The sequence below is a fragment of the Oryzias melastigma genome, linkage group LG17, assembly GCF_002922805.2.
Source record: "Oryzias melastigma strain HK-1 linkage group LG17, ASM292280v2, whole genome shotgun sequence".
NCBI classification, from domain to species: Eukaryota; Metazoa; Chordata; class Actinopteri; order Beloniformes; family Adrianichthyidae; genus Oryzias; species Oryzias melastigma.
In genome coordinates this window covers 22,070,500-22,086,490 of record NC_050528.1, presented here as the reverse complement: position 1 = coordinate 22,086,490, position 15,991 = coordinate 22,070,500, and the positions used below count along the sequence as shown (strand labels likewise).

The 15,991-nt window shown below is 35.0% G+C and overlaps 1 protein-coding gene across 3 annotated transcripts in view; it reads right to left on the bottom strand.

The window, feature by feature from the left end:
- Positions 1–15,991, bottom strand: part of slc6a9 (solute carrier family 6 member 9) — a 95,428-nt gene that overhangs the window by 14,765 nt on the left and 64,672 nt on the right. For all 3 annotated transcript variants that reach the window (XM_024273822.2, XM_024273821.2, XM_024273820.2), the window contains 6 exons: positions 12,697–12,853; positions 8,671–8,802; positions 7,692–7,968; positions 3,991–4,123; positions 3,736–3,870; positions 3,545–3,648 (listed from right to left, as the gene is read on the bottom strand). In XM_024273822.2, coding sequence (XP_024129590.1) covers positions 3,545–3,648; positions 3,736–3,870; positions 3,991–4,123; positions 7,692–7,968; positions 8,671–8,802; positions 12,697–12,853 — 938 coding nt within the window. The remainder of the gene's footprint in view (positions 1–3,544; positions 3,649–3,735; positions 3,871–3,990; positions 4,124–7,691; positions 7,969–8,670; positions 8,803–12,696; positions 12,854–15,991) is intronic.

The following is a 15,991-nucleotide window of genomic DNA, read 5'->3' as shown; positions in this document are numbered from 1 at the left end:
AGACTGGCGATATTGTGACGAGCACATAAACAAAACAGAGACGCATTACATCTATGACACGAATACATTGGGGCTTTTCAACTTTTAATTGCAGGTCATCTTATAGTTTTCATGAGCAGATAAGGTTAGTGTCCAGCCAGTTTTGTAGTTATTAAAAAAAAAAAAAATTGCATGGGAAACACACAAAAAAATTTTGAACAAAAGATGCAAAAAATTAGCATGAAAAACATAAAAAAAAACACATATAATGTAAAAAAAAAAACATTGAATCCCATATGCTTCCATTCCACTGTAGATTATCTCATACGTTTTTCTCAAGTTCCTGCAGGGATATCACCATATGACGATGTCATTCCACCTTCTAAAATACAACAAACACCATTTGCCAGCATAGTCAATCCCTCCAGGTTCAACCAGAAAGCTGAATGCATTCATAATAAGTTTGAGGTAACATGTCTTAGGGACTAGAATTTGTTTCTTAAAAATAGAATTCTTGTTGAGAATATTTTTTTACTATGATTTTTTTTTTACTCATTTAAAGAAAATCTGCAGTTGGATAAGAATGTTTAACTTATATTTAAGGTTCCTATTTTTGCAGTGTAGATGCACCGCGGCATCGACCACCTCTTTAAAGTTTCATTAGTCTTCAACCAGACGTTCAACCTCAGTAAGGATCATTTTCATCACACAGCAGTTGTTTTGTTGAGCTTTAAAAGCTGTCAATTTTGAGCTCGATTAATGCTTTGTGTCAACAAAGTTTTATATAGTAATCATGATGCAATCATTTTAGGTTGGCAGGCCATCATCCCGTCACAGGTCAGATCTGAGTTGAATGTTTCACTGCAGAACATCTTTTTATCTCTTCTTCTTGACAGATTCGACTGGGGAGTTCCTGATATCCTCTCCTTGTGTTTCCTGCTGAAGTTCCTGGTCAGGATGCCTTTGATAACTTTGATGCTAGTTTATTTGTCCCCCATGAGGCTTTGTTCTATTTTGCTCCCTGCACTGGCGCATGTGCACCGATTGGTGGTGTTAAAGGAGAGTCTGTCCGCAGGGATGAAAGCTGCTGCGTTGGTTAGAGCCACAGTAAAGCTGTCTAAAGATGTCTCCTGCTCCAGGCGCTGGAAACATTTGTGTTTTCATCTGTTTTCTGCAACATCTTGAAACTGTCAAGATGGTGGTAAATGATTAAAATGTTTTTTTCTCTTTGTTTGACTAAATTTTTAACCCTTTTCAGTCTTATTACTCACTTATTTGACAACTGAGATTTTTACTCCTTATTCCAAAGCAAAAAAAAATAAATAAAGATTAGCTAAAAGTATTATGTCCCCTATCCTGCAATGGCACCCTACATGAAATGAGTTTTATAGTAGTAGTAGAGTAGTAATAATAGTAGTAGTATTAGTAATAGTAGTAGTTGAAGGGATTATTTTAAATTGTTTTTTATCTTTAAAGCATTTTGTGTTGCTGCTACAGAAAGAAGCTTTATAAATAAAACTTGAATTTGAATAATTTCCTACACTCCAAGTTTATAGCATATTTACTATACTTCTACTTATAATTAATTAAGTACACTTAATAAAAAAACTACTACTTTTTGTTGAGGGAAGTGTTTTGTTTTTTTCACGCAGAACTTTAGCGTCCAGTTTTCTTCTTACCAACATGCTAAAACATGTTTTGCTAAACGCTGATCAAACTAATTCCACAATTTAAACCACAAAAACATAAAAAATCTTCTAATTTTTTCAAAAAGTGATTACAACAAAACATTAGCACAATAATAAGAAGACTGAAACCATTTTAAAACAGCCCACGTTCTTTTTTTCTTATGATTATTTAGGTTTTCAATCTGTAGGCTAATACGCATCAAGCTAGTTAGAACATTAGCTTTACATTTACTCCCTCTGGGGAGTGAAAATTAATTAAATATAAAATTAATTAGACTACAACACTCTTATTTCTACTGATATTGTTCTTTGAACTGTGGAGGCTATTTGATATACTCTGCATTTTGGTTCTTAATTGAACTGTTTATTTAAGTTGTAATCTTGAACTGTATGTTATTAGTACAAAGAGACATTACTATTTATTGACAATTTTATGAAATCATAACAATACCCATCCCAAACTACAAGTATACTTATTCTGTGCTAAAATTACGGGAGCATAATCAAAATGTAACTTTATATATCAAAATATTGTAATCTATAAAGTATACTTGCTATACTTATACTTAAGTACACCTTCAAAATTAGCTTTTAAAAACTACTAATTGCTAAACGGAACTCCACAGATACAGTTAACTTAAAGTAAATAAAGAGAATTTATAGTGGACCAGAATAAAAGTGCAGAAAATATATATTCATGTTTGTCCATTTTTTTTTACTTATTTGAGAAGAATTTTCCAATTTTCTTTGTTTTTTTTCATATTTTAGGATAGAACATTGTTGATTCTTGTGTTAAATTATATATTTTCAACTTTAATTGAAAGATACATTTTTCCAAAGAAACTCCACACCTATCCCAATATTATACCCAATGTCTTTTCATTTTCACAAAACAAACAAAAAAAAGAAATATCTTGCACAAGTTTTTATACCCCGTTTGCTCTCCTAATGGGTCCAGATGACCCCACCCTTATATCGCTGTGATCTCTCTCATGACAAAGGTGGACAAGATTTAATGTCCACAGACACCAGAGAAAATAAAAAATCATTGAAAGAAAAGAATGACCCCAGATGACCCCTCTTTTAATGTAAACATGCCTAGGACAGCACAAGGGTCACATGTGAAACCAAAAGGAACAGAAAGAAGAAAACTAGTCTTCTCCTTTTGGATTATTTAAATAAAAGGAACAAATATATTCGGGCTGGGAATCTCAGGGTAACTCACAATACAATATGATTCACAATATGGCAAACCTTGCAATAATCAATATATTAACTTGGTGATTTATTATTATTTTGTAAACAATTCACATATTATCCACACATTTAGTAGGTTCCACAATAGATGTGTAATTTCCATTTATCCAGAATTATTTGGTTTAATTAATTTTTTCCAGATTTAATCTTAAACTCTAAATTAGGACAGAGAGTTAACAAAACCATCTGGTGTTTTCTTTATTCAAGTTTATCCTGCTTGGTTCTTCCTCACAGGTCAGATTTATGACTCAATTTTCTATACTTGGTTTGGAACAGAACTACCTTCCACTGACAGTTCTGACACTTCACAGACAAAAAAGAGAAAACACAAAAGGAAATTTAACATCAAAACACCTTTAGGAGCTGAAACACCAAATCAACCTTTGATGTTTTACTTTTCCTTTCAACACAAAAGCTTAAAAACATTTTTTTGCTAGATAAATCAAAATTACAAATGCAAATCTTTAATATCTGACTGGAAAATCCACTTCTCGTTAGAATATGATAAGTGGAACCAGTGTATTTTCTCAAGATTCCTGATGTAAATGAGAGAGTAGATGTAGTATTTTAAATTAACTAAACATTTGAGTCCACATATTTTGGTTTTCGAGAGTACCAACCTGAAGCAGTTATTGTGGAACTTGTTGTAGGAAGCCATAGTAATGAGACCCCCCCAGGCACAACCCAGAGAGTAGAAGATCTGTGAAGCAGCATCTCCCCACACCTACAAAAAAACACAAATATTAACAAAATTTATCTTTTTTTTTTACACAATCGGGCTTAAAATCCATATTGTGAGACCAGTCCATACCTTTGCATCCAGAACCTTCTGCCACTGTGGAGTCAGGTAGTACTTAATTCCATTTATGGCTCCATCCAAGGTGATGCCGCGGATGAACAGGATGGTCAAAACGACATACGGGAACGTGGCTGTGAAGTATACCACCTGGATACGCACAGATATAATCACAAACGCTTTTTAAGTCCTCCATGCAAAAATGTCAGCGGAGAAAAGAACTATAATGGAAATATGTAAATGAGGGAGTATCTTTCTCTGCAGGCTCACCTTTCCAGAGGACTTGACACCCCTGATGAGACAGAGGAAAACCACGAACCAGGAGATAGCCAGGCAGCCCAAGATAGGGAGACGGACCTCTCCGAAGTTTCCAATATCATCCGAGATGTTTAAAACATAGTGTCTAAAAAGAAATCAAATTAGAGAAAACATATTTAGCTTTTACAGCTCCAAAAAAGCTGTTGCTTTTCATTTAATACCAAAAACATAAGAGCGGCATGATAGTATGATTCATAAATCTTCTAGTGTTTTATACAGAGCACTAGACATGAAAAATACACATTTATTTCCTCAAATTATTAATTTAAGATCACAAAATACTATATTGTGTACACAAACTAATATTTTGTACTATTTTGTGGGCACAAATTAGCATTTTGTGGAGTTTTCCGTTTGTGGATTATTAAGAGAGGCTGGATGTCTGCAGCTCTGGCAACAAGCACCGTCTGAAATGACTTAGAACTGGTAGTACAAGTAGTAATACTGTGAAAAAAGAGAGTTGACCATGAAAAACTAAGTGACAAGTGACAGCAGTGACAGCGTTCGAAGACCTCAAAGTTGACAGAGCTCTCTTCTAAGAACCCAAAACGAGCAACGAAACACAAGCTAGTTCTGATGAAACCAGGGAAAAATCTGAAGTTCTGCTGTTTATCTGAATGACCATCTGACCAGAAGGAATGCTGAAATCGACAAACATGCTCGAATTCTCAGGAAGTGTAAGCTAATTCACAACAGTTGGGTAAAAGGCTTCAAAATCTTTGTAAAACCACCCGGTCCACTGGACCGGTCCAAGGTTCTGATTGTCAACTACATGAAAGACTTTGAGAAATGTTCGATGATGGACATCTGAGCAAACAAATGTAGAAATAAATGAAAGAGTCAAATATAATTTCAAGAAAATCACAACGCCTGGGATTGACCCCTCTCTCTAAAAGTCAATTGTTTCACCAGAGTTCTGACCTGCTGACAAGTTGACTTTAACTTATTCATCCGCACTGAAAACATCTGGACCTTAACAAACAAACACCAAACAAGGATCTTAACAAACACTGTCTGCAGAGAGAGCAAAGAGAACTTTATAAACTCAGTTATAACCAGGAGGACGGCTGTCAGTCAGACAACAGAAGAAGAACCTTGGACAACTGAAAACATAAGGACCTTTTTAAATTTAAAAATCAATAAATACATTATAATAATAATACTAAAAGTACTAAATTGTTCCCAAATGGACAATATTTAGTAATCACATCTATATATTTTGAAACTGGAAAAATAATGTTTACTCACATTAGTGGTATGTTACACCATCATCAACTCAGTAAAAGGGAACTGTTTTGTTTGTTTGTAATTTTTGGTTCATGACATTGTTAAAATCTTAATACATTGTTTGTGGGGGGAAAAAAGTACTGAATCAATTACTGAAGATGATCAATAAGTAATCTATTGAACTTCTTGTGACAATCTTAAGAGTAAATAGTTTAACTGTTTCATGTCATCATGGTGCATTTAAAAACATATTTATTTACAAGTAAGAGTTAAAATTGCATTAATTACTTGTGAATATCTGAAAATCTTCTAGACAATTGAATGCGCTTTTTTATTTTTATTTATTTAATGTTATGCCTACGTTGAAATGTTTTTGTATGGATATCTTGTTTATGCATTATTCTTGCTATGATTGCTTGAAATAAACAATTTCCACTCAATCATAACAGATTAATTAGTAGTATTACTAATCTGTATTTTAATATATTTAATTCCTCCTATTGATTTGTGTCTACAAAATGCTCATTTGTGCTTACAAAAAAACTAGTGGCCACGAAATGCTCATTTGAGCGCACAAACTAATAATTCATGGCCACAACTATTCATTTTAGGGATCCATGTTTGGTTGTTAATCCCAAATTCAAAGCTTCATTGTTTTATTAAAAAAAAGTTTTAATAAAAAAGTTAAAAAAGAGGGTTTTTTTAGATGCAATCAAGGCTAAAGTGGCTAAATATGATTATGATTAGAAATTATAAAGATGAAGTCCAATAAATGTGAACTTTTCTGTCTTGGTAGCCTTGACTGGTCTAATATGAATGTTCTTTTTTGAGTTATGCCCATAGCTGTTATTTTTTAGTTAAGAAAACAAGATTGACAGACTACTTACTATGTTGGGTAAGCTAAAAATGTTCATCAACCAAACTGATTACAGTTTTGTGGTATGAAGTCCAAAACGCTCCTTGAAATTAAAAAAAATATTAACATTGAAATTCTGAAAAAAAACAACAAAAAAAAAAAAAAAATATGCCAGCTGTGAAGCATGGTGGTGGTAGCATTATAATTTGAAACTACTTTGTGTAGGGACAAATTCTGTCATGAAAATATATTTTGGTGAAAGTGTTGTCCATTTAGACGCTTGACTGTATAAAAGAACTGGATAGAGTGACATCTCGTGTTCCAAACAAGAAGAAGCCGCTGGCTCCAAGAATACAAAACTTTTTATTGAGAGATAATTAACTATTACTCGGTCAATATATTTGTCAGAATAACTATTCTTGTTCTTGTACCTTTTTTCAACATGTTCTTGCTAATCCTAATTTTTTTCTTTAGTGCAAGTTATTCAAGTGATAAATTGGCTAATCAATTCGTAAAAGTATGTCGTCTCACAAGAGACTTTTGAAACAAGAAATATTTTCAAAATAATTTCACACAAGCATTAAAGCAATTCAATTATGTCCAAATTAATGTAGTTGAATTTGTATCATTATTTCTGTTTTTATTGTCTTTATTTTTTACCTTATTTGTTGATTGGTGTCCTTTTTGAAATCAACTTACTCAATTTAACAATACTGACCCAAACCACATATTTTACATACGAGAATGTATAAAAAAATATCTTTGTAAGCTTTAAACCACATGTGTCAAAGTCAAGGCCTCCAGATAATGTTATTTTGTTATTAATGGCCTTATGTTATGTTGCACTCATTTCTAACTTGTAGAATTTTGACAAAATGTATTTTTATGGAAGGTAAAATATTAAGTTATTTAAGGTTTAAGTTGATTTATTCTGAAATAATATTCCTGCCTTTTTAATAATCGTATTTATGTTAAAAAGTTATGGTTATAAAGTTTTAAAAAATGGCATCATGCTAGTTTTTTTGGACTGTTTCTGGCATTTACTAAGATTTTTTTAGGCTATTTTGGAGTTTAGCTAATATTTCAGCTACATGCTAGCTGTTTTGGCTAATTTAGGTTTTTGTAGGTTTTTTGGGCTATTTTCAAGTTTAGCTTTTTTCAGCTACATGGTAGCAGTTTTGACTAACCTAGGTATTTTATTTTTCTCAATTTTTAGACTAATTTGGCATTTAGCTTATATTTTAGCTGGCTATCAGCATCAGCGTTGTCAGCTATCAACTTCAGTGATTTCAGTTATCAGTTTCGGCGTTTTTAGCTATCAATTTCAGCATCTTCAGTTATCAGCACTACCATCTTCAGCAGCCAAATTCAGCTAATTATGTAAAAAAGTTACGGTTTTAAAGTTGTAAGAATTTAGTTTGAGAGTGTTCAATAAATATTTATCCTGTTCGGCCGCGACCTAAGGTGTGTTTTAGATTTTGGCCCCTTGTGTGATTGAGTTTGACACCCCTGCTCTAAACTAAAGATTAGATGTTCAAGCAAAACCCACTGTTTACATCCTCCATCTTACTTCCAGTATTCTTCACTGGGGCTGGTCCTCTTGGTGCGGTTGACGACTTCAGACACCCCTGCCACCAGGCTGGTGGTTGCGTTGGCGAGGCTGCTGTTGATTTTGGAGCTGCTGTCCACTACGCCGGTGCAGTCCGGCGTGTTCCAGGGGTTGTTGCAATAGGTCCAGGGCAGCAGGTTTGTCATGGACATAAAAAAGTAGTAGAAGGCGATGCAGATGACCACATTGTAATAGATCCCAATGTAGGTGGACACCACCATCATGCCATAGCCAACACCTGAAGGGGAGAAGAAGGAAAAAAAACAAAATCAAGGGAGGAAATGAAAGAGTTTGGGAGAACAATAGATGCATTTAGTCTACAGTAGGGATGGGTAATATGGAATTGTTTTTATCACGTTTTGGACGTGGATCTCGAAAAAAGGTCATAGAAATGTGTGTAGCTACGCCTGAACACAATAGTTTAGAACGCAGAGCCTCAAAACGATCATTTTTGCATGTTTACATGGACTTTTTGATTGGAAATCTTTGCTTGGATGAGCGTTGGTGAACGGCGGTGTGAATGTGGCTAGACACCTTAGCTTATGCATTTCAATCTTATGATCCATATTTGTCTACACTCATTAGACAACTGATGTATTACAATGGAGTATCAAGGCTACCGAAAAAAAAAGTAATATTACAATTTTTTTACGTAAATGTACGACTTTAAATATCTTAATTTTTCAAGTTTTTTTCTTGCAATATTATGAGATTAAAAGTCATACATTTATGAGAAAAATTTCATAAATTTAGTTGATGACTTTAATTCATAAAACTTTAGATGTAGAAATACTGCACTTAAAGTCATATGGCTTTATTCTGTTTTCCTGTAATTTTACAAGATTTAAAGTCGTAATTAAAAAAAAAAATGTTGTTTGTAAACTGGCCCTAATACTAAAATGTAAAAAAAACAAAAGCAAAACACATATTCAACTCTAACCTTTGAACATGGGGCTGATCTTCCACACACCCAGACACCCCTGGCTGGCAAACTGCCCAAAGGAAAGCTCAAGGAAGAAAAGAGGAATGCCACAGAAGACCAACATGATGAAGTACGGTAGCATGAAGGCACCTGGGAAAAGAGGGAAAAGGAAAAAAAACAGCTGCTTAAAAAAAAATCTTTAAAATGTCCTCATAAGAACAGTTTATGGTCTTTTTCGACATATATGTGTGTGATATTTGGATCACTCTATAATAAAGAACCCTTTATTACATTAGTTAATGCATAATTAAGCATTATTTAACTATGAAATAATATGTTCTTTTGTCCAATACTTTGCATTACAAAGTGTACTATTTATTAAATAAGTTATCAGTTAAGGATTGTTTACTGTTTAACCTTAATTAATAAAAAATCATTTTTAATTTAATACATTATTCAAAAGTTAAGTAATGCTCAATTATGCATTTATTGTAATTGTAAACTGTTATAGATATATGTTAAAAAGCAAAAGAGGTTATAATTGACCATCTTCATTTGCAACACTTGCATTAAATTATTTGTAAAACAGAGAAAATTGTATCTAAAAATAAACGTGAAAATGAAGAAGGAAAAAAAAAAGAAATAACCCAACTTTGTTATGCAAATTTCCCTTTTTGTGGTTGAATGACCAGTTGTTTTTGTGCTAGGAAATTGCAAGTTTGTGTTTTAGCTAGGCCAAAAATCAGACATAAAGACAAAAATTGTGTTTTAGGGTGTGTTTTTATGTACATTATAGGGCTGCCACGATTAGTCGACTAATCGACGACTAATCGACTATTAAAATAGTCGACGACTAATTTTATAGTCGATTAGTCGTTACTTTGTACTATATGGAGTCAGAGTATAGTAAAGTTGAAAGTTATAATGGTGTTATGCTAGCTTATTGGACTATTTTGGCATTTATTAAGGTTTTTTAGGCTATTTTGTTTTTTTTTTATTTCAGACATGTTAGCTGTCTTTGCTAGCTTAGTCTTTTTTTGTTTAAGGTTTTTAGGCTGTTTTGGAATTTAGCTAATATTTCAGCTGCATGCTAGCTGTTTTAGCTAACCTAGGCTTTAATTAGGCTAATTTGGCCTTTAAGATGTGTGCTTTACATCCACTTTGTGCATTACCCGATTAGTCGACTAATCGGAAAAAATAATCGGTGATTAGTCGACTATTAAAATAATCGTTTGTGGCAGCCCTAGTACATTAGTATCCAAATGTGAAGAGGATCCTAATGCTGAGCGACACTGTAAAGTGTCTAGGAGCTAATAAACGGATAATTTCAGAGTCTAAGCATGAAAATGCAACTCTACTCCTTGCCTGATTTCTAATCCAAATATTTCAGATTTTAACTTTCTTATGGTAATGGGAATCACACCAAGAAAATAATCAGATTTACTTCCTGGTAATATTCCAGTGCATATTTTTCAAACCAACTCAAAAAGTGCACACGTGGATTTTGTCCGTTCTGTCCAAAGCATTTGAGGCTCATCTGCTTGGGGAGAAAACATGCAAACAGCATTTTGTCAACATGCTCGTCTGCTGTGAACACAGCTGCTGCATGGTGAGAACAGCATGTCAGCAGCAGCAGCAGCACCTGGATTCATCATTTGCGGTCAGACACACTTTGACACTTCTCACAGCCCAATAAACAGATCGGCAGTTACGTAAAATCACAGACAAAATAACAGACTTGGCTCACTTAAGCACTTTGAGTAGGAGAAATGAAAAAAACAAGAAATGGAGATAATTCTAAACACATGAACCAAACACTCTGGTGTCAGATGACAGAGAATCTTCAACTTGTTTCAATTCTGACCGTAACAGACTCTTGATCCCTTCCTTTTATGCCACTGTGTTGTGGATTCGATTTAAGGCTTGGTACCATAGTCCTGTTATATAAAAGCTTTGCTGTCTACTAGGCAAAAGTTTCACGACCGGCTCTTGTTTTGATTCTCAGAGGTTGTATTAAGACCGGAAAAGTCCGTTGGTCCAGACTCAGTGGCTTAATTTGTTTCAAATCGAGTCGTGAACCTTCCATTTGATCTATAATCGGACTGCAGTCACATGGACTTTCCTGTTCCTGATCAAAGCCTGTAAACAAAACCACATGTCTAAAGATGTATTTGGTCATTTACGAGGGCGGGGCAATGCAACAAGAGAAGGAATTTGCAATTCTTGTTGGGATAGTTCACTTATTTCAACTTCATAATTCACTGACCAATTTTAACATCTGTGAGCATCAAGTAAAACACTTTTTACTGCTACCTGTGGAGGGAATGGCTAGACGGTATGCTATTGTCGAGAAAAAAGTGTAATAAGAAATGTTTTTAATGTCAAAAGTTGCTTTAATAAGCCAACATTTATCCAACCACATTTCACTGAGTTGCTGTGTCCTATTGTTGAAATTGTACAACAGGGTACATCGAATTATAAGGCATACCATCAATGAATTGTCTATTTTTAAACTTACGTCATATGTGAGGCAAACCAAACTATAAGGTGCATTGAGTGAGACAAAAGAGTCGAGAGATAAGTCTGTTGGTCTGTCAGACTTTAATAACTCCATTCTCAGAAACTCTAGAACTTGTTTGAAAAACGTTACACATTAGTCACACTAGAAGAGTTAGCCGCATTAGCGTACTGACATACAAGCAACTAACATTGTATGCGACACGTATAAGAATAAGACTGATACCACTAAAACAAACATTACTATAAACACGTTAACCTACAACGTTGTAACACATTGTCCGATAATGCTACACATTAGCCGCATTCATTAGCGTATTTACAATGCCTGTAACTTCCAACCTAGTTTGTAAGATGTAAAAAAGCAGACTGGTGCTGGTAAAACAAATGTTACTTTGATAAGCTTAGTTCCCAACCTTGTTTGCAACACGTAATAAAAATAGACTGATACTGCTAACTAAACGTTACTGTGACTACGCTAGTTCCCAACCTAGCTAGTAACATGTTAAAGTAAAAACACAGTCCAACATTGCTGCACTTGGGCAGTCTTAACGTACAGGCCATTTTACAAAACCTCCAACTGTATTTGCAACACGTAAAAGAACAGACTGCTACCACTAAAACAGATGTTACTGTGACTATGCTAGCTCCAAACCTTGCTAGTAACATGTAAAAATAAAAAAAATAAAAAAAAAACAGTCCAGCATTGCTACACTTCAGTTACTGGTGACTACGCTAGCTCTCAAACTCATTTGCAAAACATAAAAAAAATACCACAAAAACAAACATTACCATAACCATGCTAACTCCCAACCTTATTAGCAACAGGTAAAAAAATTAGACTAAACTGCAAAAACAAACATTACTGTGACTATGCTAGCTCCCAACCTAGCTAGTAACATGTTAAAAAAAATAAAACACACACACAGTCCAACAGTGCTACACAGGCAGCTTTACCGTAAAGGGCCATTTTACAAAACACCCAACAATGTTCACAACATGTAAAAAAATAAGACTGATACCACTAAAATAATAATTACCACAACCACGCTAACTCGAAACATTGTTAATAACTCATAAAAAATAAGACTGATACCACTACATGTTAGCCCCGTTTTTCACAAAACCTGTAACTCCCAACCTAGTTTGCAACATGTAAAATAAAAAAAGACTGATACCACAGAACTAAATGTTACTGCGACTAGCTTTCAACCTTGCCAGCTACATTTAATCCGTGTTAGCATAGGCCAATTTAAAAAACATCCTCCTTGTTCACAACTGATTAAAAAAAACAGTTTGACAGATTCCCGTGTACGTTTCAAAGTATCCTCGACAGCAGTAAACACATACAGAATTAACCCATATATAAGAAAAAATTAGGGATCTTAGGAGCACTTAATAGTGTGGAAAATTTGGTCCACAGATTCCTAATTGGATTATACCAAAATGTTTCAGGTAACGGTAAAAATGTATTTTTTGTTGTATTCTTTTATTTGATGGTTCATAAATAGTCGTGAGTGGCCCTACCTCCTCCATTTCTGTAGCAGAGGTAGGGAAACCTCCAGACGTTGCCAAGGCCCACAGCATAGCCCACACTCGTGAGCACAAACTCAATCTGGTTGCCCCAGTTCCCTCTTCGGGTGTTTTCGTCCTTCTTTACCGGCTCTCCTGGAACTGCTCCATTCTACAAACACAAACAAAAAAAAGAAAAAAACAAAGACAGAGGTGACTTTAAGTTGCAGGAAAGTGACTGTCGTCTTAGGATAGTGCTGCTGCAGCAGGTCCAACACAGGGACAAATAAATCACCGTATTAAGGGAATAAATCACACATTGATTCTAAAGAGGAATGTTTCCAGGAAGGCCTTATTTACTATTGCTGAGTGAGTTTAAGGAACTATTTGCATCTGAATCTGTAATGATGATAAACTGAACGTCTTTCAGGGGCACGAGGAGCTGTGTCATGCTTACGCTCGCAGGCATTGGACATAATCTGTAAAGTATCTCCTCAAAGTCTGCCATAAGGTGGGGTCACTGAGGCAGACGGGATGCGAAGTGAAATCAGTGCCTTCAGAAAAGCCCAAAAGTATTTAGTCTTGTTGATTTCCAGCTCTCCTCTGTACCCTCCATCACTCCATCTGCCAGCATCAGATGGCGCCTCTCCCATGACCTCCTCTATCCCCTCAGTCGTGTTTTTTCGTTTCTTTTTGAGTGCTTGAAGAGTGTTTGGGTTGTAAATACAGCATAAAAGACCAATTACTTTTGAAAAGAGCAAAAATAATGTGACATGGGTTCATCAGTCAAGCTACAAACACACCGCTAGAGAACGTGCTTTTAGTCCATGGAGTTCATACTGGACAAACAGGGGTGGGCTTCTTTTTTTTTCTTTGACTACTGTTCACTAGCGCATGTCCGCCACCTACATGTTTTAATTCACAGCGACAATTAAAAAAGAAAAATAAATAATAAAAAAACAACATTACATTTTAGAATTCAACACTAAATTCCAGAAACCACAAAGTAGAAGAAAACATTTCACAAAACAAGTTATTTCCCAAAGTCAAGATGAAATGTTTCAAATCGAAATGGAATAAGAAACCGGAAGAGGCAGATATTATTATAGGATGTCACCTATTGAATGATGGTATTTGAGTTCTGAAGAAGAGGAAAAGCAGGAGGATGTTTTTCCTGAACCGTGGAAATTAATGGGTAATCACTAAACTTTTGCGGTGATGTAGCCAGAAGATAAAAGAAGAAAAACCGACCCTTGTGCTATTTAAAGACTATTGGGGTATTGGTCTTCTGCATTCAAAATTCTTACATGTAACTACGTACATTTTTACTACCTTGTATGAAACATTAATATGGAATATCAGTATCATTTATTCCAGTGTGGTGGGCCAGATTAAATGGTTTAATCTGTGGCCCTGGGGCCGTCGTTTGCCCACCCCTGGATTAGCACGTTCTTGATCTTGCCTGGAGTGTTTTCTAAATAAACAGTTGTTCCTTTTTTTAAAACAAGTTTCCAAACTTTGTTTATAGACAAAAAGATTTATGAACTTGTTTTGTAGGGTTGGGTATTGTTATTAACTTCTAGAATCGATTCGATTCACCACAGCCTGGATTGATTCGATTCAGATTTTTTTCTATTCTTTCAATCCGTTCATTTAGTCAGCAATGTTTGTTTAGATCGACCGAGCGTTAGCATTAGCCGTCCTATGGGAAATCCTATTATGCGTTAGCATCAAGCTACCGGAATTTAGCTTTTTGTGTTAGATCAGTCTCTATTGTTATGAATCGATTATTGATCTATTAAGTTTAGATCAATTCAAATTGATTAATCGATTTTATCAAGCCAACCCTACTGTTTTGTTTTGTTGTGTTTTTGTACAGATTTTTTTCTTAAAAACTTTTACTATCGAGGTGTTTTGTCTCAAAACACCTCGATAGACATAAGGAATATTTCTCTCCTCTGGATGTTGTTTCCTAGACCAACTGAGACATGTTCTCCATTAGTAAAAGATAACAAAGCACACTAACAGCTGCCATATTTCCTCCCAAGCTCTGTCGATTGTGTTTGAGTCCAGCTGTGCTCGCATGACAGGAGGACGAGAAGCAAACTGAGCACTTCCAGCATCCTTGACCTTTCTCAGTGTAGGGCTTCGTGCAGCAGGTGCAACAGACAGGAAGATCAGCAAACACAAGCTTTCTCTGCGAGGGGGAATGTCCGATTGACCCCACCGCCACAGCAGTGTGTGGTCTGGACCCACAGCGAGCCCGCCAATGCAGCAGGTTGAATGTTACGTGGGATTTTTCCTGAGTTGATTTTGGAAGGAAAAGAAGAGTCGGAGGAGGAGTGCAGATGTTTGAGTGTTCTCTTTGGGCGCAGTTCTTACCCCGACTCCCCAATCGACGTGTATGAACACAGAGCAGCGGTCGCAGGTTGTGTCGAGGTTTACAATCAGAATTCTCAGAGTCTGCACTAAAGCTGACATGGGGAGTTTGAGTGACCCGGTGCAGCCACTGAACTCCAGAGGCTATGATTGGTTCAAATTCTGGTTCAAAAGTGTTTTTGAACTTTAACTGTTGTTAAATATTTAACTATAAAAACAGACATTTTAGAAAGATGAATATGAAAAAACAAAGATACTCCAATCCACAAGAAAACCAGATTTGTTTTATGGTATAAAAAAGTCAATTATTCAAGTTCTTAAAGGATTTTTTTATCTTACATTTTAAATACAAATAAGTTGTATCCTATATTTCTTTTCAACATCTAACAGGAATGAAGAAAATGGAGATTGATGTGAGCAGATAAGACAGCTTTAGGGTGAAAAATATTTCTCAAAAATGTATTTATTTACATGTATAGTTATTGATTTAGATGAACAATACTATAATTTATGTTTATGGTGAGAAATTCCTATTCTCACCCAATAGTTTTCTAACTTATTAACTTGAATAACAAACAGAGAACATTTTATTGAGCTAACATCTTAATGTGGGAAATATCCTAAAGAAAAACTGTGTTTTTGGTGTTTTTAACATGTTCTTGGAGCATTTTCCACATGATGGAGGACATGTTTAAAATAATTCGAACTTAAAGCTGCGTTTCTGAGTGTTTCTTTATTCCAGTCGTATTGGATCAGAGGCAGATTAAAAACCAGAGGCTTGAAAAAGTTCAGGCTCATTACAAAGTCTCCTTTCTCCACTACAATTCTGATTGTTTTCCTTGTCCGAGCTGCCATCTGGCTCTAAGCTGGATGGTTTCATAGCTCCGATATTGATCGCCTTTTTTTTTTCTTTTTTTTTTTTTTTTTTTTT